Here is a 24,669-nt window from a genome sequence, read left to right on the forward strand (position 1 = left end):
GGGGGGCATTTGGGGGCAAGCAGGCCGGTGGTGGGGAGCAGTTGGGGGCGAGCAGGCTGGCAGGCAGAGTGGTTAGGGGCAATCAGGCAGGCAGGCAGGTGAGCAGCTGGAGCAAGCAGTCCCGGATTGTGAGAGGGATGTCTGACTGCCGGTTTAGGCCCGATCCCTGTATACTGGCAGTAGGACAGCCTTCGAGGGGTCCCAGATTGGAGAGGGTGCAGGCCGGGCCAAGGAACACCCCCCCCCCCCCATGAATGAATTTCGTGCACCGGGCCACTAGTATATATGTATATGTATATATATATATGTGTGTTTTTTAATGATACAGAAAATATATTTTCAAGTGTCCACTTCAATGAGTCTTGATAATGTATGTACCAACACATCAAGATATAAGGCATTTCTATTACCCTAGAAATTTCCCTCCTTGCCTTTGTAGTTAGTCTCCTTCCCTCAATACAAGCAACCACTGTTCTGATTTTGATTCCTATTTTTAACTTGAAAATTAAATCACTACCATGCTGGTCACAACACTGCCATAAGTGTTTGGATGCTGTTAATATGTTTCCATTGTTTATTATTTCAACTACTTAATAAGGATTCCAGATTCTTGGTATTTTAAGGTCAAGTCTGTTTATTAATCTGGTCTAACTCATAGCCTCTGATTGGTATGCTAACACATATACACATGATTAGGAAATCCCAATAGTAATTTGGTTTTTTGGAATACTGAACTCTAGTAACCTATTTAAAAATTAATTCCTGGAGTCCCAACCCTTATTTTCCATGGCAAGTCACTAACAGTATCTCAATCCTTAATAGCCTGTGCAAGTAGGCAGGGGGAAGTGGTATTCTCTTTTTTTGTAGAAAGAGCGAAACATCAGTTTGTTCCACTTATTTATGCATTCATTGATTGATTCTTGTTTGTGCCCGGACCAGGGATCAAATCCACAACCTTGGCATAAGGGACAACGCAATAACCAACTGAGTTACCAGGCCAGGGTGGGAAGTGGCATTCTCAATTTACAGTTGAGAAAAAGATTCAACAATTAATTGACTTATACAAAATCCTCCTCCCATTAGCCAGTGGTGCCAGAGATTTTTATTCTTTTGCTCATTCCATGCCTCTAGGCTGCATGTACATAAGGCAAGAGCCAGCTTGTATTCCAAACGTCAGTTTCCTTGTTTCTTCTCTGAATGTTCATAGGTAGACCATTCCTTCCATCCTCCAGCATAGTGTTGAGACCTAAAAACATACATCAAATAGTGCTGTAAACATTTTTTCTTGCTTCATAAAACAAGGTTGATGGAAACTAGAGATTGAGTGATGTGATGGCTATTCACCATACTGTTTAGACTTTAAGCCTGTTTAAAAGATTGTGTTACTTTTGAGCACTATGAAAAGATAGAGGCTCTCACTCTTGGTATTCTGCCATTACTAAAGAAATTCAGTAGACCAATAACATAATACATATGAAGCATTACAGTACATTTTCTTGAATCCATTGTTATCCTTCATCTACATACCTGGTAAAGCCCAAAGATAATGCTGTGTCCAGAGCCTTCTTGCTTCTCACTCCAGCTACACAGGAAAACATTAGACTATCAGATTTGGATGGCTTTATTTCATTATACTTCTCCTTGAAGTCTTCTGGGTTCATCTGTAGAGCTTCACCTACCTCATTCACTGAAAGAAAGAATCTCAATTAAATTTTATCTACAATACATTGGCTGAATATGTATTTTTTTAAATGAATCAGATTAAGATATATGTCACTTACATGGTATATTGACCGACCCAGGGATTTTTCCATACTCAAGAATTTCCCATTTGTTTCTAACATCAATTAACATAATTTTTTTGGAATTCAAGAGGTTTTTCAGTTCCTTATAAGTTACATCTTTATAAACAGCAGTACAAAAATTGTGACAGTTTCCTTTTATTGAGTTCAAACCTGGAAAGAATAAAATAATATAGGTGCCTTCAAAATGGTATCACTTAACTAGTATCTGAAGGAATTTTTCCCCGGGTTCCAGTCAGCTAACTCTACTCGATCTTTTGACTTTACTAAACTATATTTAATTGATGTACTTTGCACACAGACTGAGCAGGAGGATATAGCTCTTATCTTCCTGCACAGCATGCTTAATTGCTGGCCTTGTGACAGCTCCATATTCTACTCCCTCCAAGCCCCTTAATTGGGGCGGGGTAGGGAAGACTTGTAAATACACATAAAGCATTTGGCAACTGAATTGTGTGAATAATATGTAAATCTTACCCTGATCTAAGTTACAATATTAAAATTTTAATACCATTTCTCCTTACAAATTAAGATAACAAGTCATGTTAGATGTGGGGACTTTACATTTGAAAGCACTTGTAAGTACTTAATGGTACTGTTTCTGTCTCTGTTAAATAATTGGCAGCATAATAAGGTAATAGATACATAATCCATAAGACAAAATAAAAAATAAATTCTATCAGTCCATCCTACCTAATAAAACAGTAATATGCAAATTGACCGCACCTTTGCTAAGCCTAAGCCCCGCCCATCAGCCAATCAGAGCGAGTATGCAAATAAACCCGACCAAGATGGTGGGTAATTTGCATACATAGGCGCCCAGAGCTGACCCCTGCCATTGGAGGCAGGGAGCTGGGTGTCCGCTCAGGCTCCAGGCCAAAAGCCGCCAGCCCGCGGCTTTTGGCCTGGTGCAATAGCAGACCCCCTGCCATTGATTGCAGGGAGCTGGGGGTTTCTTCGGCCTGGTGCACGAGCATACCCCCTGCGATTGATCACCTGGGCAGGGAGCTGGGGGTCTGCTTTCGGCCTGGGCAGGAGCGGACCCCCTGCGATTGATTGCAGGGAGCTGGGGGTTTCTTCGGCCTGGTGCACGAGCGTACCCCCTGCGATTGATCACCTGGGCAGGGAGCTGGGGGTCTGCTTTCGGCCTGGGCAGGAGCGGACCCCCTGCGATTGATTGTAGGGAGCCGGGGGTCTGCTCCTGCCCAAGAGGCTTTTGGTCTGGGCAGGCCTGGGCAGGGGCTGAGCCGGTGATCAGAGGGAGCTGGAGGTCCCCTTCCCAGGCCTAAAGCTTCGGCCAGAGGCTTTAGGCCTGGGCAGGGCCCAGCCCTCCATTGGTGTGAACTCTAGGAAACACCTTTTCTGACTGCACATTGGCTAAGGTTCCTGTATGCCACTGGTAATATTCTTAGTAACTTGAGTAATAAGAATCCAAAAAGGTGATCTAGAGTTTTTCCACCACACTTCTGGAGAAAAAAACAAAGGTCCACTGCTGGAGGGGCTAAGAAATATCATATCCTGCCCTAGCCGGTTTGACTCAGTGGATAGAGCCTCAGCCTGCAGACAGCAGGGTCTGAGTTTGATTCTGATCAAAGGCATGTACCTAGGTTGCAGGCTCCTCCCTGGCCGGGGCACAGATCAGGGCTCATGCAGGAGGCAACCAATCAAAGTGTTTCTCTCTGTCTTTCCCTTTCTCTTCCACATTCTCTAAAAGTCATTGGAAACATACCCCCAGGTGGATAAAAAATAAAGAAAGAAATCCATATCCTATGAAAGACACATCTTGAAAATGCTTAAAGAACGTTGTCATTTTTTCGTGGTGAAGGGACTGGAGTCGGTGTGATGAAAACACCTTGGTGGCTGTGGTGACTGACAGTGGCTGCAGCAGTGGGGTGATGGGGCTGGTGCCTTCCCCTGACCAGCCTGGTTGCCTCCCACAAAGGGAGGCCAGACTGCGGCTTAGGTACGCTCCCTGTGGGGCGTGGGCTTAAGCCATCAGTAGGACATCCCCTGAGGGGTCCCAGTATGTGAGAGGGGGCAGGTTGGGCTGAGGGACCCCCCAACCCCCAGTGCATGAATTTCGTGCACCAGGCCCCTAGTACTGATATAAGGATATAATTGAATAAATAAATGGGGAGAAGGGATTGCTTCAATTGGTAAATGTAGAAGGAATGATGGAAACAAATTCATCATTAGGTAAACACCCAGTAATAATTGTTGCAGCATAATTTTTCAAACCTTATCCTCCTCATTCCTCCACTGCTCCAATTACTCTACCCTCCAGCTATATAAAAATATACAAGTCCTCATTTCTGTTGCCAGGCTCTGGTGGCCAGTGGGGCTTACTCATTCAGTCCCACATGACTGTGTACATCTGCACACAAAGCTGATGCCTGAGGGCCTGGCATCCAGTCAGCCTGAGATCCACCCTTTTGGGACACTGCCAGGTCTTGGCATATGTTCAGCTACTGGGAGCTACTAAAGATGTACTGGGCTGCTTGGACAAGCACAAAGGTTTGAGAGTCAACTAAAAGCTAAGCTAAGGCAGTGCTGAATGATAAGACAGAATGACGAGGCCACTCCTTCAAGCTGGGAGAGGTGATTGTTTCATCTACTATATTCAACAATTCCATTTCTGGGTATTCATCCAAAAAACAAACAAAAACAAAGATAGTACTTCAAAGCTATATGCACCTGCATATTCACTGCAGGATTTACAATAGCCAAGATATGGAAACAATCTAAGTGCCCATCAATAGATAAATGGATAAAGAAATTGTGAGATATAGACACACACACACACACACACACACACACACACACACATATATATATATATATGTATGTATGTATGTAATGGAATATTACCCAGCCATAAAAAAAGAATGAAATCTTGCCATATGTAACATGGATGGACCTCAAAGACTACACTAAGTGAAATAAGCCAGAAAGAGAAATACAAATACTGTACAATATGTCTTATATGTGGAATAATCCTATCTAATAAAAGAGTAATATGCAAATTGACCATCACTCCAACACAAGATGGCTGCTCCCATGTGGACACAAGATGGCCTGCAAGGGAGGGCAGTTGTGTGCGATCAGGCCAGCAGGGGAGAGCAGTTAGGGGTGACCAGGCCTGCGGGGGAGGACAGTTGGGGGGGACCAGGCCTGCAGGGGAGGAGAGTTAAAGGCAACCAGGCCTGCAGGGGAGGGCAGTTGGGGGGCGTCCAGGCCGGCAGGGGAGGGCTGTTAGGGGCAACCAGTCTGGCAAGGGAGGGCAGTTAGGGGTTACTGGGCCAGCAGGAGAGAGCAGTTGAGGGTGACCAGGTCTGCAGGGGAGGACAGGGGTGACCAGGCTGGCAGGGGAGTGGTTAGGGGGTGATCAGGCTGGCAGGCAGAAGCAGTTACAGGCAATCAGGCAGGCAGGCAGGCGAGTGGAGTGGTTGGGAGCCAGCAGTCCTGGATTGTGAGAGGGACCCCAGATTGGAGAGGGTGCAGGCTGGGCTGAGGGACACACACACACACACACACACACACACACACACACACACCACACCCTGTGCACGAATTTCGTGCACCGGACCTCTAGTATATATATAAACAAGCTCATATACAGTTTGTTGGTTGCCAGCTGTGGGTTGAGGATGGGGTGAGGGGAAGAAAAATAGGTGAAATGTGTTGGGGGTTTTTCAGATTAGATAAATTGAATAATTTTTTTTTTTAAATAAGGGAATTGTCACTATTAAAAAAAGAGCAGAAAATAAAATCCTACCTGTCAGGCATCAGCCCTGTCCTAACAATCTACTATGAAATATCCACAGGTCAATGGAGGCAGGGATGGGGGTGAGTGTACTGATCTGATGACCCGATTCTCATAGGAAAGAGCCCACTCACCACCACTGCTTTCCTAGCTCATCGCTCTTGTTCTTCCAACATTGGTCATCTCTGAATTTAGATGGCTGTGAAGGCTAGGATCACCTGACCTTCCTACATGTGTCATAGCGAATTCTGGTACTGTAGGTATTACTTGTGGACTACTAGCTATGGGTGATGTCAGTACCTCATGAAATGACTTTGAAAGTTCATATGCCAAGAAACCCTAGCTTTAAAAACGGAGAGAAAAACTCAGTACTTTCTCCTCATTCATTTACATACAGAACAGATAAACAGAAGCCTTCTGTGAAGCAGAGCTTGAGCAAAGAAGAGCAGTCGTGTGTATGTGGGTTTATGCCACTTGCCTAGCTATTTGAGCTAATGATTCTCAGTCTTTCAAGTTCTGTTTGTTTTTTTTTTAGCCTAAGTTCCTGATTTATAGAATAAATGAGTTATACTATTTCCAAGATACCATCTAAGTAGAATTTCTATAAATCTATGATTAAAACATTTTTCTTTGCCAAAAAAGTGATAAATAGTAAAACACCATTACATTAAAGTTTGTTATTACCCAGATAATAATATTTATCAGATAAAATTCATTCCCTTGAAATATATCAAGCCCTAACCGATTTGGCTCAGTGGATAGAGAGTCGGCCTTCAGTCTGAAGGGTCCCAGGTTCGATTCCGGTCAAGGGCATGTACCTTGGTTGCGGGCACATACCCAGTAGGGAGTGTGCAGGAGGCAGCTGATCGATGTTTCTCTCTCATCGATGTTTCTAACTCTCTATCCCTCTCTCTTCCTCTCTGTCAAAAATCAATAAAAAATTTTTTTTTAAAAAAAGGAATATATCAAACATATTAAACAAACATGGATTGTAACACAGGAAAAAAAATAGTATGCATGTGCCCTATCTAGATTTTTATAGTAGTAAGAGCAGGGGTTTTAGAGTCAGATAAACCAGCTTTAAATACTGGCTTGACCAATTCTATAACCCTGGACAGATTACTTAAACTCTCTGGGACTTCGTTTATTATTTGTAAAGTGGGAATACTATTACTTAACCTTTTAGAGTTGCTGTGAGGTTTAAATAATCTACACAGTACAAGCAGTAAATGTCTATTTTCACTTTTCCTCCATGACTTATGCACAGTGTTTCTCCTGAAGGGAATACCTTTCTCCCTCATCTCTACTTGGTACACTCTTACTCTTCTTTAAGACACAGTTAAATGCCACTTGTTACTCTGATCCAAAAATTATACTTCTAGGTTTCTATTCTAGTAAAATGCTTGTACAGATACACAAAGAGGAAGGTACAAATAATAATTATGGATAGTCTTTTTATAATAAAAATTTGGAAACCAAAATGTTCATCAATAGGGGACTGAATAAATAAACTGGTTATCCATACTATGGAATATATGCATTGTTTAAAAGAGTTATATGTGTTGTCATAAAAAGCTGAATACATAACAGAAAAAAATTACAGAAAAATATGCACTCTAAATCACATTATCCTATATAATAAAAGCCCAGCGACGGTAACGGCAGAACGACCGCTCGACCAGTCACTATGAGGTGCACTGACCACCTCTTGGTTCCTTTCCCCGGCCGGCAGGCTCCCATCTCCCGATGGTGAATGGGGCCGGGGGTGGGTGGTGGGGGATGCGGGGGACACCAGGTCAAGGCCCCCACCCCACCAGTCACCCCACACACAGAGGGCGACCTGCATCAGGGTTGGGGCCGGCGAGCGGGCGGGAACAGCCAACCTCTGAGTCCCTCCCCCCGGCCAGCAGGCTCCCATTGCCCAATGGCGAACAGGGAACCGGGGTTAGTGGTGGGGGGTGGGACTGGCCAGCAGGTGGAACAGCCAACCTCTCAGTTCCTCCCCCCGCAGTCAAGCTCCGATCGCCTGATGGCAAATGGGGAACTGGGGTGGGTGGGTGGCGGGGGTTGTGGGCGGCACCAGGCCAAGGCCCCCCCACACCGGTCCAGGGGTGGGGGTCAGCGAGCAGGTGGGAATGGCTGACCTCTCGGTCCCTCCCCCTCGGCCATCAGGCTCCCATCACCCAATGGCAAACAGAACCCGGGTGGGTGGCAGCGGGGGGCGGGGCAACTACTAGCAGCTGGAGAAGATGGCCCTGATTGCAGGCTAGGCCTAGGGACCGTACCCGCGCACTATTTCATGCGCCGGGCCTCTAGTAATATAAATAATATATAAAATGTATTTATAACATATTTCTATTATATGTAACATATATATGTAGTATTTTAAAAATATATTTTTTTATTGATTTCAGAAAGGAGAGGGAGAGAGAGAAACATCAATGATGAGAATCATTGATTGGCTGCCTCCTGCACACCCCACACTGGGGATGGACCCTGCAACCTGGGCATGTGCCTTGACGGGGAATCAAACCATGACCTCCTGGTTCATAGGTTGAGGCTCAACCACTGAGCCAGGCCGGCCAGGCATATATGTAGTATTTTATGTGTATATTTATTTATGTATACTCATAGAAAACTGTTTAGAAAGATTGATAACAAACCATATCTGGGGAGGAGAGTGGGATGGGGAGGTTGTATAAAGGAGACCTATGCTGTGCTTTATTGTTTTAATATAATCAAAATATAATCATGTATTACTACTAGAATTTTTAAATGAAAAGGCACCTTTTCTCGAACTTTCCCCAACTCTGGTAGAGTCAGTTGTTCTTTCCATTGCAGTCTCACTAGACTGGGCTGTGTGTGTTGACTGTGTACTTGTGTCTATCTACCCCCAAATGGTAGAGAACTGTAGAGGCTGTATCCCCAGGAGGCCTGGCTGAGAAGGTGCTCAATAAATAACTGTTGAACAAAGGTAAAACCAAACTACAAAGAACCTGCATAGAAAAACCACACATGGTAAACTGAAGGATGTCCCAACAGTTAAAATGGAATACTTGAGAGGGGGAGGGGGAGGGGAGGAGACACTGGGTATGCCCGGCCCCTGTACCCGCCTGCACAAATAACAGTTGTTGCCAAAGGAGAGGCAGCATATAAAGCAAAGAGCAGGAATGGAGGCTTGCTCTGAGTTCTAGACCTAACACCACTCGCTACCTTTGCCCTGCCTTCTCTTTCGCCATCTGTAAAATCAGGGGTGGTGCTTTTATAGTTCTAACGTGCTGTAATTCTAGGTGAACGTTCACCTAGCTGTCAGCGCTGCTCCCTAGTGGGTCACAAGGGGAACTCAAGGCTGGGCTCGTCATTCCGTCTCTCCCGCTGGCTCGCTTCCCTGGATCGCGAATTTCCTTTATTAGTCCAGCTCCAGTATGTTTACCAATGCCTCCCCACGCGAGCTCCCCGGAACAATGTTTACTCCTCCCCCTGCGTCCCCCAGAGCAGCCCAGACCCCAGGAACCCAGATCTGCAGGAACAAGAACTATATCCCATGGTGCCAGAGTTACCGGTGTCCCTTTCCAGGGGAAGTCTAAAGAAGCGAGCGCCCCTGCCCCTCCCATCCCTTCCCTTCCCTTCCCGTCCTTCCCTTCCCTGGCGCCCGAGGTTAGGCGCTCCTCCACTCCCCACCGACCGCCTAGCTCACCCCACAGCGCAGTGTCCGCGGACCCGAAGATCGCGCGGCGCGCACTCCCCAGCAGCAACCTGGGCAGGGGCATCGCGGGTGGCGCAGCCGGCCGGCTACTGACCACTTCCTCCTGCTGCTCCGCCTCCTCCACGCGTCGCCCCCGCGAACCGGGTCGGGCTCTTGAGCGCCCCCCAGTCAGGTGCCGGCCGAACCGGGTAGTGCCACAAGGCCTAATCGCTGACCCAAACGTGTCCTACTTTAGCATTTAAAATCCTTTGGAAACTGGCTGGTGTGGCTCAGTGGTTGAGCGTCACCCATGAACCAGGAAGACCTGGTTGGATTCCTGGTCAGGGCATATGCCGGGGTCGTGGCCTCATCCCCAGTAGGGGGCGTGCAGGAGGCAGCCCATGATGTTTCTATCCCTCTCTCTTCCGCCCTCTGAAATCAATGAAAACATTTAGAAAAGGAAATCCTTTGGAAAGAAACTAATTTAGTTTTTATTAAGGAGAAATAAAGTTAATTTTGATTAAGGAGAAATAAATTTAAAAGTAGAAAGTAAATACGTGCATAGCCCATGGACAGACAATAGTGCGGTGAAGACCTGGGGAGGGGGTGGGCGTGGGTGAGGGAAGGGGTCAATGGGGGGAAGAGGGGGACATCTGTAATACTACTTTCAACAATAAAGATAAATTAAAAATAAATAAATAAGTAAACAAATTGCATTAATAAAAGAAAAAAAAAGTAGAAAGTAAGAAATATACCAAAGATAATATTTAAAGATTTAAATACATTGCTCCAATTTGCTTTAACAGGATTCTAATATTGTAGATTAAAGCAAACCACATGGAGGCTTTTCTCAGAATTGCTCTTGGCTCCAATAGTTCAACTGATTCGAGTGTTAAGAAAATCTCATGCTGTCATCTTTTTCCCACCACTTGATGCTATTTGATTATATTTGGTGATAACTTTGTCAGGGTTAGGTGCAACTACTTTTTAAAAAATGTGTTAGCTTCCAATTGCTTCCGTAACACATCGCCACAAGTTTACTGGCTTAAGACAATACAAATTTATTATTATTCAGTTCTGTAGGTCAGCAGTCTCACGTGGCTAAAATTAAGGTGTCATCAAGCCTGTGTTCCTTCTGAAGGCTCTAGGCGAGAATTTCTTTCCCATCTACTAGAGCAAGCATGTCAAACTCATGGCCCACGGGCCGCATGTGGCCCACAATGAATATTTCTGCGGCCCAGTCAATATAACGGTATGTAAGAAACGTTTTAATAAAAATTTTGTAACTTAATTTTTACAATATCTTGTTATACATAATTATTAATAACAAACTACAACATTTGCTAATGACAGATTACCATAATCATGCTGCATTCATTTCCCTTATGCGCCTTACACGCAGGCGCACCATTTCTCTCCACTAATACTAGCAGCGAATATTTTAGCAGCTGATTGCTACATCATTAGTCTTGGACTGACTTGTTTGGTGTGCACAACAGGAAATATTTCACTTTTGGAGAACAAGAAAAATAGGTTTATTTGCATTACGCTTATTAATTCGTGCAGTAATTCAGTGTCTGGTAAGTTAATGTTCAAGAAAAAATGTTAATTTTTATTAAAATGTTCTATTATTTTATGTTAACGATTACTCATTTATTGCAGCCCTTTGTATTCAGCATGTCTCTATTGAAATAAACCTACATTTCTATGAAAATTGAAGCTTTTGTTTTTTTTTGCGGCCCACAGAAACTTAAACCTTGTTTATTTGGCGTGTGCTGGCCTTTGAGTTTGACATGCTTGTACTAGAGGCTGCCCGCATTCCTTGGCTAGTGGTCCCCTTCCCCATTTTCAAAGCCAGCAGTTCAGCATCTTCAAATTTCTCTCTAAGTTTGACCTGCTTCTGTTGTACATCCCCTTCTTTTCCTCTGATCCTCTTGCCTCCCTTTTATTCTTGTTTTTATTTTCATTTTTGTTAATCCTCACCAGAGGATATTTTTCTATTGATTTTTAGAGAGAGTGGAGGGGAGAGAAAAAGATAGAGAGAAACACCCATGTGTCTCACATAGATTGGTTGCCTCTGGCAGACACCCTGACCAGGGCCTGATCGAGCCTGCAACCGAGATACGTAATTTTGACCGGAATTGAACCCGGGACCCTTCAGTCAGCAGGCAAATGCTCTGTCTACTGATAGGGCTTGCCTGCCTTTTACAAGGACCTTTGTCCTTACACTGGGACCACTCAGATTATCCAGGATAACTTCCCATCTTAAGATTCTTAATTTAGTCATATCTGCAAAGGCCTTTTGCCATGTAAGGTAATAAACTCACAGGTTTCAGGAATTAGAACACCTTGGGGGTGGGGGGGTACATTATTCAGCCTATCACATAAAGTTTCTTATTACCTTGTTTAAAATTTATTCTTAACTTGGGTTCCAAGCATAATGAAAGCTATATTTAACTGTGAATTCATTCACAGTAGGAATTTAAAAATTAATGTCTAAATGGACTTATTAGTGTCCAAGCACCAGTATCTTTATAAATGCCTTCCCATATTAATTTCATTAAACATGTACTTTTCAATTGTTCCATGTTCAATAATTTAATAAATATTAAAACCACTTCAGATTTCTATGCCAATAACATCACTTACAATTACGTTTTTCCAAATCATTTGGATCTTAACCATAGCCTCTGTGTAATCTATTTGGTGGATTAACTTTGAACCAAAATGTCATTATATATTGCAGATTCATGTACTCTCCATGGCATCCCCACGCTGTCTTGAATATGCATCATAAACTACGGGTTGTATGGACACAGACATGAAAGCAATGTACATGCCACCATGAATCACATTTAATGATTTATGCTTTGGCAAGGGCACACATTACTAAACAATTTTTTTCTAATGTTTATGACTAATTATTTGAGAAATATGTTTCTGTAAGATTTTTTTTTTCCAGAAAAGGTGAATGTGTCCTTTCATATCTAGCACAGTGCCAAACTTGGTTTATTTAAGAGTTTTTAGAGCATAAAGCTCTTGTCAAAAGAGATTGCTCCTCAGATGAGTGTCAAAGTTCTTCCTTCAGAGAGAGTTAGCAAGGCTTAAAGTGGGATGAAAGAAAAAGAAATCATTTAACTTTCTGGGAGAGCACCACTAATGCTAAGTTGACATGAACCATTAATTTTCAAACAACTCATTTTCTTTTCTCTTTCTTTGCTCCTTTTTTTTTGGGGGGGGGGGGCATAAGACAAGTGGGAAGGAAGGGATTATTAAAAAGAGTTGGGATTTTTCTAATTTCTTTCTAAATCCACTTCAAGCCCCTGGATATATATATATTTTTTTAAAATATATTTTATTGATTTTTTACAGAGAGGAAGGGAGAGGGATAGAGAGCCAGAAACATCGATGAGAGAGAAACATAAGAGAGAAACATCGACCAGCTGCCTCCGGCACACCCCCTACTGGGAATGTGCCCGAAACCAATGTACATGCCCTTGACCGGAATCGAACCTGGGACCTTTCAGTCCACAGACCGAAGCTCTATCCACTGAGCCAAACCGGTTTCGGCTGGATATATATTTTTTTAATCAAGTGAAGAATTAGGAAATGTTTTGCCTTTCATACAAACTCTTTTTCAAAAGAGTTTCTATCAAAAATTAAAATTGAAATCAATCTGTTGGCTCAGCATTTCCACTGTTAATAGTCTATCTACAGAAAACATTTCCACAAGTAGGCAAGGAAAAATGTACATTAATAAGGGAGTGATTGAAGAGGGGGAAAAAAAGTGATACACCCATTCACTGGAGTCCTGATAAAAGAATGAGGCTACTGTGGAAATATGTCCAAGATATATGGTCAGGTGAAAAAAAATCAAGTGTGAAATCGAGTGTAGACTTTAATGTAATCCGTGTTCTCTTTTAACAAATGGTAATTATATAAAAATATGGTTTCCATACACAATGTAAACATTTAATAATCTCCCTAACCAAATTCTCTACATGGAAATAATTTTTATTTCAATAGGAAATGAATTGGAGTTTTGTTGTTGTTACTTTTTGGTTTATCTGTAATACCTTTTAACTCTTAATCCAAGGCTCTATGCCTAAGGCCAGACCTGACCCATGCTGAAGAACTTGGAAAGATTACAAGACGTGTAGAGGTTATCCATAACTAGCATTAATGTTTGCAATATCGTTCTGATGCCGGAGGGCTCACAGGGAGGCCCCGGGAGGCCTCACCCCAGTGACAGTGTCCAGGTTCTTGTCACTGGGCAGGAAAAAATCCAAGAGCGAGACAGAGAGATTAAACAAAGCACATAAGATTTATTAAGCTGACAGTACACTCTCAAGAAGGAGTAGAGTGCGGGCCAACTCAGGAAGTGAGTCGCACCCATGGAGTCCGGGTGGAGGTTTCCACCATAGCAAGGGGAGGGATTGGAGGTGGCTAGTAGTCTCTGACGCTGGGGGTGGGGGGTCGGGGTGTTCCTTGTGCAGCTCATCTCAGTCCCTCTTCTCTGGATGGGGGGTCTCTGGAGGGCAGAGTGGCCTCAAAACTAGGCCCCAAAACTAAGATGTAGGTCAAGGTGACTGCTAACTCTGGCTGAAACTAGTTTTCATTTGTCTCAACAATTTAAAAAAAATACATTTTTATTTATTTCAGAGAGGAAGGGGAGAGGGAGAGAGAGAAACATGAGTGATGTGAGAGGATCACTGATCCGCTGCCTCCTGCATGCTCCCTATTGGGGATTGAGCCCGAAACCTGGACATGCGCCCTTGACCAGAACGGTACCTGGGGACCCTAGAGTCTATCTACTGAGCCAAACCCACTAGGGCTATCTCCACTATTTCTTACCCAAAGAAATGGGGGCGGGGGGGGGGGGGTCAGTAAGGGGACAGTTGTCTAGCCACAAGTCAACCCGTAGCGCCCTAACCTAGAAGGGGAAGGGAGGGCTAGAACCTGGGGCTTCTGCTCCCTTGCTTCAGTTCAATCGAAATATTTTCAAACCAACTACTTTTACTAAGCATATGCAATATGCAGACCACTTTAACGGGCAGTCTAAATTCCAAGAGGTATAGGAGTAGATCAAGAAGTTTCCTGTCCGGGTTGGCTCAGTGGATAGAGCATCGGTCTGCGGACTGGAGGGTCCCAGGTTCGATTCCGGTCGGGAGGGACCCATTGGTTGCGGGCACATCCCCCGGTGGGGGGGTGTGCAGGAGGCGGCTGGTCGATGTCTCTCTCTCATCGATGTTTCTGGCTCTCTGGCCCTCTCCCTTCCTCTCTGTGAAAAATCAATAAAATATATATATATTTTTTTAAAAAAGAAGTTTCCTGTCCAGTAAGGAAATAAGAAAGATAAGACAATCATAATGAAAAAAAGCTAAGGTGACCTTTGATGGGTGTCAGATGTGGCTTGATTGTGCAGTGTGCGCCAGAGGAAAGGAAGAGGCTGTCCCAGCAGGTGCGCAGCAACCAGGGAGATTTAATCCCGAGCCTGGGAAGACCGAGCTGCGCACTCCAGGCTGCTATTCGAATCCAAATGGGAGTCCAGCGCTATTAAAATTTTAAGATCAGCGGCGCCTACCCGGCTCTGCCCGCAGAGAGAACGCAGGCCTTACAGAGCCCGGCCCGCCCTGTCCCCGCCCCACTCCGGTGCGCGGCTCCCCAGCGGCGGACCCCGCCCACCCAGACCTCCCGGACGGCCCCGGCCCCCGCCCCACCCAGACCTCCGGACGGCCCCGGCCCCCGCCCACCCCAGGCCTCCGGACGGCCCCGGCCCCGCCCACCCAGACCTCCGGACGGCCCCGGCCCCCGCCCACCCAGACCTCCGGACGGGCCCCGGCCCCCCGCCCCACCCAGACCCTCCGGACCGCCCCCCGGCTCCGCCCACCCAGACCCTCCGGACCGCCCCCGGCCTCCGCCCCCGCCGCCGGCGGGGACGGCCGCGCAGGCGCAGTCCCTTCTGGTGTGGACCCGGAGGCCCGGCTCGGCAGGTGAGTTGGGGCTGCGGCGCTGGGGTCGCAGCTGCTCGGTCTTGGTTTCCGCGACCCTGACCCCCAGGGGAGTGATGGGCCTGGGAGAGAGGCCCCCTGCGCCCTCCCGTCCTGCTGATCTCGGGGGGCGCCGGGCGTCATCCAGGGCCCCGTGATCGCGGCTGAGCGGGCCCGGTGTCCGGGCGGCGGCCGGAGGGGCCGGGGCGTCCCGGCGGGAGAGGGGCCGAGTCCCCGCCTCACCTTGACCGGGCGCGCGGCGGCCCGGCACCCATCTGGCCCGGCCTCCCTCCGGCATTCTCTCCTCTACGACGCATTTCCTCTAAAGAAACTTGGGGTGTTTGTAGTCGTGACCGGGGGCCGCGTGTCTACAGGGTCTCTGGCTGCACCGCGCGGTGTTGGGAGCCCTGGAGGCGGACTGCCCGGGTCCAGATCCCCACCCGCCACTTCCTGGCTCCGGGAACCCTGCCCGTCACTTAATCTCTTTGTACCCCAGTTTCTTCAAGTGTAAACTGGGCGGAATAATAGTAACCAACTCATTGGGTGGTAGTGAGGATTCAGTGGGCTTAGACGTGCTTGGAACCGAGTGCGATGCTCAGTAAAACCATCTAAGTGCTGTTCATCTCTTGGAGCCTGGAATCTAAAAGGAGAGTTGTGTCCCAATTTCCCCTCCCTCCCCCAACCTCGCCTCCCGCCGCTGAAAATAATTGCCCAAGAGTAAGAAAAAAAAAAAGATTTTTAAAAAGAATACGGGCTTTTTTTTTGCATAACCTGCTTTTAAAAAATTAAACATTCCTAAACAACTTAGTTGTACATCCTACATTAAAGAAAAGAACAGATGTTAGAGTAATGCTGAAGTTGAAAACTAAAAACTTTGGTTGGGAAACCACCTGAGAAAAATGGTCCGAAAGCATTTGTGCTGAAAAGAGCATAGTAGGCCTGAGCTTGCTGTCTTTTTAGAAAGGCTCCTGCAAGATGAGCGCTTGTTTGGTATCTGGCAACAACATGGTTTATGCTTTACAATGTGGTTGTGCTGAAGTTACCAGCTCCCATAAAAATCCTGGGCCTGCGAGTCTGTAATGGGCTTCCCTGGGCGAAAACATTGCACAGACGTTTTGCTGGATTTGATTCCTTCTGGGAGGGAGAGAACATAGGGAAGCCTACACATGGATTCCTCCAGCCTTCGGCTGTATCTTTTTCCATTATGATCAGGCGGTATTTTCATACTACATTGCCCTAGTAAACGTTAGCTATGAGTACAACTAACTGCTGTATGTGCTGAGTTTTGTGAGTCCCTCTAGTGAATCTCCAAATGTGAGGGTGGTCTTGGGACACCCCAGACACAATATTGATCATAGAAAGTATTTGAAGCTCTAGTAATTGGACTCGTTGTCTCTTTTTGCTCTACAGGGAAATTGAAAAAAGAAACGTATACAGATAAGTGATTGCTGAACAGTGGGTTACTGTCCAAAATGATTCTGTACTAGTATGTGTAGGCATATTGTATATGTCAGGAAAATCACTGGAAATTGACATTGCCAAGTTAAGTTTGAGTCAATGTTTTTGGGAAAAACAAAAAAGTCTGTCATTTACAGATTTTAGATAAAATACCTGGTTCTTTTTTTTTTCTTTTTTTTAATTCTGCCAGCATATGTGTTAATGTTCTTCTTTATTGAGAGTTTATCTGCGTATTTATGGGCCACTTTTCCTGGATTCTTTTAGTTATGTCTATCTCTTTTTTTGGGACATCAGCTTAACATAGTTGGGGGTAAATTTGTATGTTTGGGGTGGAAAGATCAGATTTGCCATCTGATTATGTCTCTTTCAGCAAAGTAGAAAACTAGATTCTATTTTGAGGAGTAGGGAGATGGAAGAGTTGGAGGTTTGGGAGAGTGAAAAAGGTTTCAGATGGCTGTGTGAGGATAGATAAGTTGACCAGAAAGTATAGTAGATAATGGCATGTCTTCATCCATTTGAAATTGTGTGTGAATTTAGTGGACCCACTCTGCTTTCTTAAGAGACTCTCCTGCCCATTTGGATGCAGACATTGAGAAAGTGGTTAATTGTGTTCATCTAGGATTGGGGTTTTGTTAGAGCGGCGATGTACTCATTCAGGTTATGCACACATATTCTGTTCCTCCTGGGAACATGATAAGGCTTCATTCTTTGTATACACTAACATCCCCCCTCTCATGTCTGCTTGAAATGAGTTGCCATCTGACTTGTTTTGCCCAGTAAAATACGAGCAGACATGACATGTGTCACTTCCAAGTGACGCTTGAAGAACCGGCACTCCCATTTGCCGTGTCTCCTTTTTTGTGCCCTGCTGAAGTGATCCTGGAAGCTCTTGTTGAGATGCAGCCTCCTGTGAGCCTGGTCACTCAAGGAGAGCAGGAGTTGCTGGGCAAGGAAGCTGGAAGAACTTGAAGTTGTGACCAGAGAATGGGATACTTGAATTAGTGATTTTGCAAGGCGGGACTGTGGGGCTAAGCCGATGAGGAAGTTGGAGGTAAAAGGCAGTCAGAAATGAAGTGGTCAAGGAACTCAGAGGCCGTGTGCATGTCTGTGACTTGGAGGCCTTAATTTTTTGCAGCTCAGTTCAATATGGTGACCCTTGGACTTAAAGAAATTACTTGTAAAATGACTCACAAAAGCTCCCTAATGTGGGACATAATATAACTAAATCATGATTCAGAACTTATTACTGAGTTGAAAGATTCTTTCACCTTGATCAATAAAAGCAAATAAACAAATAATCATGAATATTACAGTAGCTTAGCCATGGAGTGGGGTGATAGATACTAGGTAGGACTTCGGCTAAGCTACTTTAATAAAGACTCCAAAATATATTGGTTTAAAAAAATTGCATAACTTGTATCTAAAATCTTTAGAATTAACTGAGTTTTAAAGAAATATAAGAGATAAAGTTAAATAACACCACGAGGAAAGAGTCAAATTCAGTGTGGGGTATTATAGTCTTGCTATTGAAACTGGACCACCAGCACTGGCTTCCCATTGGGAGCTTGCAAAGCAGGCAGAATCTCAGGTCCTGTGACAGTCTTGTTTAATCAAAATCTACATTTTAGCAAAACCTCCAAGATGACTCATGCACTGCCCTGATCTCTTTAAAAAGCCAGTGTCTTAGGAAAGTAGGGCACTGTTAACTTTCCATCTTTTATGGGAAAAACAGTTGTCAATTAAAAAGTACTAAAGCGACATAACCAATACAAAAGCCTTGATTGAATTCTTATTCAAAAAACCAGTATAGAAGACACTTTTGGGTCAGCGGAAGAAATTAAATATGTTAATTTTCTGAGGTGTGATAATGATGTGATTATATAGGAGAATATTGTTATTCTTAAGAGATACATACTGTCTGCAACATTCAGATAGTTCAGCAAAAACAAACATACAGCCCTGGCTGGTTTGGCTCAGTGGATAGAGCTCCAGCCTGCGGACTAAAGGGTACCAGGTTTGATTTCTGTCAGGGGCACATGCCTGGGCTGTGGGCTCGATCCCCAGAAGGGGGCGTGCAGGAGGCAGCCAATCAATTCTCTCTCATCATTGATGTTTTTCTCTCTCCCTCTCCCTCTCTGAAATCAATAAAAATATATTTTATAAAAACAAAAACAAACATACAGGTATATATGTCTATATGTACATTGGTATTTAGATAAAATAAGTATGGCAAAATGTTTTAGGTGGAATATAGATAGTATATGGGTATTCATTATGTTGTTCTTCTAATTTTTGTGGAAGTTTAAGACTTCATAATAAAAAAGTGGGATCCAGGCTAGTGTGGCTCAGTGGTTGAGCATTGACAGATGAATCAGGAAGTCACGTTTTGATTCCTGATCAGGGCACATGCCTGGGTTGTGAGCTCGATCCCTGGCGAGGCTGCAGGAGGCAGCTGATCAATGATGCTCTTTCATCATTGATGTTTCTCTCCCTTCCTCTCCTTTCCTCTGTGAAATCAATAAAAAATATATTTTAAAAAATAATTTAAAAAATAAAATAAAAAAGTGGGGGAAAGGTAGAAATTTATTTCTCTCTCAGTATCCTAGCACTAGGTCATACAGAAAGGTGGGGTGGCTCTACTGTGCTTGGCTTCCATCCCTGGGCCATTGTAGCTCTACCAACTCCTACTATCTCCTAGCTAGTGAGACAGGAGAAAGGGCAAGGGGAGCACCTGACTTAGAAGCAGCACTTGCTCCATTGATTAGAACTTTAGTTTTTCATTCACCTAGATAGCATATATCTAGGGAGTAGTGGGCAAAAGTCAATATAAAGTGCCATTTTATGTTGGTTTAATAAAGACTTTTTGGTTCCAGCTGACTCTCCCCTCTTCCTCTGTTGATTTAGTAGAACAATTAAAATGGAAGTAATTTCAATTTTAATATGCATTAAGTATAATACATACAATTTTATTTTTGAGGATTAAATTATATTCATTTACCCCCCCTAACCTTTTCAGTAAATAACAGATGCGGGTGAAAGAGCCATCCAAAGTTTTATCTGAGAAAGCCAAAAGGAGTAAAAGGCCGACTATACCTCATGATGAAGACTCTTCAGATGACATTGCTGGTACGTTGTGACTGGCCTCCTAAATAGTGTTGCAGAAAAGAAATAACAACATATGTTTTATATTTTATTTTTAAATTACAGTTTACATTCAATGTTATTTTGTGTTAGTTTCAAATGTACAGCATAGTGGTTAAAGCTATACTTTTAATTAATGAAATCTTTTCTCTTTGTTTTTACCATTTTCAGTGTGAACATAAAAATCAGCTTGTCTAGTTTCAAAAACTGCTGTTGGTGTTTTTATTGATATTTTGTTTAGTTTATAAAGTAATCAGAAGTGGCTTGTTTTTGTCATTGCCCTGTTTCTCATGCTCTGTTAAAACCAGCCTTCACGTTGTTACAGAATTTACCAGGCGACCGGAAAATGCTCACCCAGGAGTACTCGGAGATACAGGAAAAACCCATTTATTTCCAGATATACTAGTATCGTGACTCAGGGAAGCCTGTTTCCAAATCCTGAGCAAACCAATATGGAGGAAGCTTTCTCTTTATACCGTTTGGTTTCTTTGTCCCCCAAATATGGATGGACTTCCGGACCTTTCTCGGGCTTTGCAAAAAGCCCTGTGTGTTGGGATGGGGGCCGTGTGACCACACCTAAAGGCCTGGCCTGGTGCCAGCACTGATCACCCCCTCCGGGGGTTGTGTACTGTTCATGGTTTATGGCCTTTGTAAAACGGGAGTATTTAGGTAAACAGGTCTTTCAAGACCAGATAATTAAGGAAGGGGCAGTGACTAGACTATAGGTTAACAGGAATGTGCATTAGAGATACTAATTAACTAGGTACAGAGTCAGGCTGCTGGTCTCCCCCGAAAAAATGACTTATTTTCCTCATCAGCGTCACTGAGGTGGGCAGACAACCCTGGGGAGCTGCTGGCTTTAGGACTTGCGTTAGCCTCATGCCTTTGGTTTTGGCCTTGGAGGATTTTCACTTTCTTACCAGTTAGTTCAGCTCTTCATTTAAAAATATGCTTTTAAGCCCTAGCTGGTTTGACTCAGTGGATAGAGTTTCAGCCTGTGGACTGAAGTGTCTGGGTTCGATTCTGGTCAAGGGCACATACCTGGGTTGCAGCTCAAAACCCAGTGCGGGGCACGTGGGAGGCAGCCAGTCAATGATTCTCTCTCATCATTGATGTTTCTATCTCTCCTTCCCCCTTCCTCTCTGAAATCAATAAAGAAATATATTAAAAAATAAAAATAAAAACAGAACCAAATTGGTTTTCAACCAAAAAAATATTTAGAGAATTTTTCAAAAGAACTGAACTGCAGCCCTGGCTGGTTTGGTTCGGTGGTTGGCGCATCAGCCCATGGGTTGCGGGTTTGATTCCCAGTCGGGAGCGTGTGCCTCATTTGTATGTTCTCTTTGAAGAAGTGCCTATTTAGGTCCTTTGCCCAGATTTTAATTGGATTGTTTGTCTTCCTTTTGTTAAGTTATATGAGTTCCCTATATATTTTGGAAATTAACCCCTGAACAGATGTATCATTGGCAAATATGTTCTCCCATGCAGTGGGATCTCTTTTCATTTTGTTGGTCGTTTCTTTTGCTGTGCAGAAGCTTTTTGTTTTGATGTAGACCCATTTGTTTATTTTCTTCTTAGTTTCCTTTGCCCCATTTCTAGCCCACTTGCAGGTTTTGAACTTGAGTGATTATTTGTCGCCCCGCCCCACCCCCCACCGAACAGCCCTTTTTTAATGGCATGCATCCTTGTTTTTCAAACATAGGACTTAAGACATACTTCAGATATAGTTTAAACATATTCCTTTATGTCTATTCTTATAATTTGCTCTTGGTATAAAATGAGAAGTTTTAATCTTTTACCAGATTTATGTATTATTTCTGTTAAAATTATATTTTATTATAAGTAACTTGTCAGGCCCTAGCTGGTTTGGCTCAGTGGATAGAGTGTCGGCCTGCAGACTGAAGGGTCCCAGGTTTGATTCTGGTCAAGGGCAATGCCCGGGTTGCGGGCTCATTCCCCAGTGGGGGGCTTGCAGGAGGTAGCCGATCAGTGATTCTCTCTCATCGTTGTTGTTTCTAGCTCTCTTTCCCTCTTTGAAATCAATAAAAATATATTAAAAAAAAAAAAAAAAGTAACTTGCCAGGAATCACATTCTTTGTCTTCAGGATGAAATGGAAGTAATGTTTAGCCTGTCTCTAGTTAAATAATAGGTGAAAAGGAATGCCTCGCATTTGGAAAGGGAAGTGGAGAGAGTTGAAATGTACATACTCTGTTTCCTTCTTCAAGTTACTCAAGATTTTGGCAGGTAGTTGTAGCTTGGTGTTTGGAATATTTGAGGTGAAGAAATTAAAGTGCTCAGGTATTTGGGAGAAATGGAAGCATCTTTGTACCCTTGGGAGAAGAATATGGTTATTTGAAGAATTAAAAACATACTTGCTCATTTTGATCATTTGTCTCCACACAATGCACACAGTGGGAATATGTTTTAAGGGGTAATTAAGGACCATGCAAAATCATTTGGTATTTGGGAATATTCATTAAGGAGAATTCTGAGAATTCTTATTCCTGTAAATTATGCCATTGTTCCTCTCTCTCCTTTCTCCCAACAATGATGAAAATAACGTCTATGCAAAAGGATTTTAGGTGTGTACTTCTAGGAATATATCCCAAGAACCCAGAAACACCAATCAGAAAGGATATATGCACCCCTATGTTCATAGCAGCACAATTTACAATAGCTAAGATTTGGAAACAGCCTAAGTGCCCATCAGCAGAGGAGTGGATTAAAAAAATTGTGGTACATCTACACAATGGAATACTACATTGCTGTAAAAAGGAAGGAACCCCTACTATTTGCAACTGCATGGATGGACCTGGAGAGCATTATGCTAAGCGAAATAAGTCAGTCAGAGAAAGATAAATATCACTCATTTGTGGAATATAATGAACAACATAAACTGATGAACAAAAACAGATCCAGAGACAGAGAACCATTGATCAGAGCATCAAACCTCAGAGGGAAGGCAGGGGAGGGTGAGAGGAAGGGGGAGAGATCAACCAAAGGACTTGTATGCATGCATATAAGCCTAACCAATGGACACAGACACCAGGGGGATGAGGGCATGAGTGAGGGAGTCGGGGGACAATGAGGGTTAGGACACATATGTAATATCTTAATTAATAAAGAATAAAAAAAGATTTTAGGTGTGTATCTTAATGGAAAGAAAATATATTCAAAATGCTAGACACATTGTAGCTGCTAAGTAAATAATCTCCTTTATTTTATTTATTAAATTTTTATTTTTGAACTAATTTTAGATTCACAGGAAGGTACAAAGAAATATACAAGGAAGTCCCACTCACCCTTCACTTAACCTCTCCTGGTTTAACATACTGTATTTCTATAGTACATCAAAACCAGGAACCTGACATAGGTGCAATGCTTAGAGGTTATTCAGATTTCACCAGATATACATGCATTCGTGTGTGTGTGTGTGTGTGTGTGTGTGTGTATACACATGCATTAGTAGTTTTATGCAATTTTATTACATGTATAGCTTTCTATAACCACCACAATCAAGATACTTGACTGTTAAATCACCACCTGAAGTTGATACCTGTCTACAGCCACAACTCTGAGTTTCTCCCCATCTGCAGCCTTTGGCAACCACTGAAGAACTAATCTGTTCTCCAACTCTATAATTATGTTATTTCACAAATGTTTTATAAATGGAATCATGCAATATGTATTCTTTATGAGTTATTTTGTTCTTTTTTTCAATCTCAGTGCTTTTTACAGCATTTTAATATTAGTGAATTTGCTTACTGATGATTGCACTTTGGTTTAGCAAAGAAAATGCTCAAATTTTGTTTTGTCTTATTCAGTAGGTTTTACTTGCCGACATGTAAGTAATGCTGTCAGTGTGAATCATGTGAAAAAAGCAATAGCTGAGAATCTGTGGTCAGTTTGCTCAGAATGTTTAAAAGAAAGAAGATTCCATGATGGACAGCCAGTACTTTCTTCTGAGATTTGGTTGTGCCTCAAGTGTGGTTTTCAGGTGAGAAAGGTTTTTTTTTTTTTATGTGGGAATTTGTCTTAAATATTTTCCTTAATGATTATTTTGAGTTGGATTGTCAGTAATGCTTAGAACTTAAGATAAATTTATTCCATGTTTTGATAGAACTCTCCAAGAAATGTCTTAGAAATGTTTAAGGGAAAGTAAAAGGTGTTTTGTTCAGAAAGTAATCATGTGTCGTTTATAAGAACTTGAAAAGGAATCCAGTCCACTCGAAATAGTTCTCATACCTAGACCTTCTTTTACTTATTTGTATTTTATGATTTTTGAGTTTGAGTATGATTTAAGTTTTGGTTTATTTAGAAACAAATATGTATGTAAATCAAAACAGCAATCTGTTCCCCTTTAGGGATGTGGTAAAAACTCAGAAAGCCAGCATTCACTGAAGCACTTCAAAAGTTGGAGAACAGAGCTGCACTGTATTATAATTAGTCTGAGCTCATGGATTATATGGTAAGTTAGATTTTGTTAGTATTTACGTCCATTACAAAAATATCCTCTTTATTATTTTTTTTTTAGCTTTATGGGTAAAATAATTAAAGATGTTATACCAGCTTATGCTTTTTAGCTTGAATACAACCTATGGAATAATTTAAGAAAATAATTACTCATGAATATAAAATTTAAATAATAAAGAAATTAGAAAAATTCTTTTCAGTCACTTTTTCGTAATGAACGTGCTAATACAGAATCCCGAGTTCTAGAGGAGGAAGGAGCTTGAAACAGTCAAGTGTATGGTGATGCTCTGTGGGTAAAAGGGACCTTCTTAGGGAATCTACTGTGAAACTTTACTTGGAAATCAAGTTCAGTTCCC

The 24,669-nt window shown here is 43.1% G+C and overlaps 2 protein-coding genes across 3 annotated transcripts in view; one reads left to right on the forward strand and one right to left on the reverse strand.

The window, feature by feature from the left end:
* Positions 1-282: 282 nt before the first annotated feature.
* On the reverse strand, positions 283-9,519 carry TSTD1 (thiosulfate sulfurtransferase like domain containing 1). Its single transcript, XM_079780943.1, has 4 exons — positions 9,263-9,519; positions 1,782-1,955; positions 1,528-1,687; positions 283-1,246 (listed from the first exon to the last, which is right to left on the reverse strand). Exons 1-4 carry the CDS (start codon positions 9,333-9,335, stop codon positions 1,174-1,176), a joined length of 480 nt encoding a protein of 159 aa, XP_079637069.1. The 5' UTR covers positions 9,336-9,519; the 3' UTR covers positions 283-1,173.
* Positions 9,520-15,185: 5,666 nt separating this feature from the next.
* USP45 (ubiquitin specific peptidase 45) overlaps positions 15,186-24,669 on the forward strand; it is a 60,080-nt gene continuing 50,596 nt past the window's right edge. The window contains exons 1-4 of one of the 2 annotated variants that reach the window (XM_079780944.1): positions 15,186-15,243; positions 19,715-19,824; positions 23,665-23,837; positions 24,205-24,308. In XM_079780944.1, coding sequence (XP_079637070.1) covers positions 19,725-19,824; positions 23,665-23,837; positions 24,205-24,308 — 377 coding nt within the window. In that variant the 5' untranslated portion in view covers positions 15,186-15,243; positions 19,715-19,724. The remainder of the gene's footprint in view (positions 15,244-19,714; positions 19,825-23,664; positions 23,838-24,204; positions 24,309-24,669) is intronic. The other variant, XM_079780945.1, reaches the window with a different exon arrangement.

The sequence above is a fragment of the Cnephaeus nilssonii genome (assembly GCF_951640355.1).
Source record: "Cnephaeus nilssonii genome assembly, chromosome: 9".
Lineage (NCBI taxonomy): Eukaryota > Metazoa > Chordata > Mammalia > Chiroptera > Vespertilionidae > Cnephaeus > Cnephaeus nilssonii.

Excerpts from the sequence above, each read along its gene's own strand:
- TSTD1 (XM_079780943.1), bottom strand. The coding sequence starts at position 9,335 with ATGCCCCTGCCCAGGTTGCTGCTGGGGAGTGCGCGCCGCGCGATCTTC. Across the intron at positions 1,688-1,781 it reads TGGGTCGGTCAATATACCAT|TGAATGAGGTAGGTGAAGCT; the intron begins GTAAGTGACATA and ends TCTTTCTTTCAG. Across the intron at positions 1,247-1,527 it reads TTATCTTTGGGCTTTACCAG|GTCTCAACACTATGCTGGAG; the intron begins GTATGTAGATGA and ends GTATGTTTTTAG.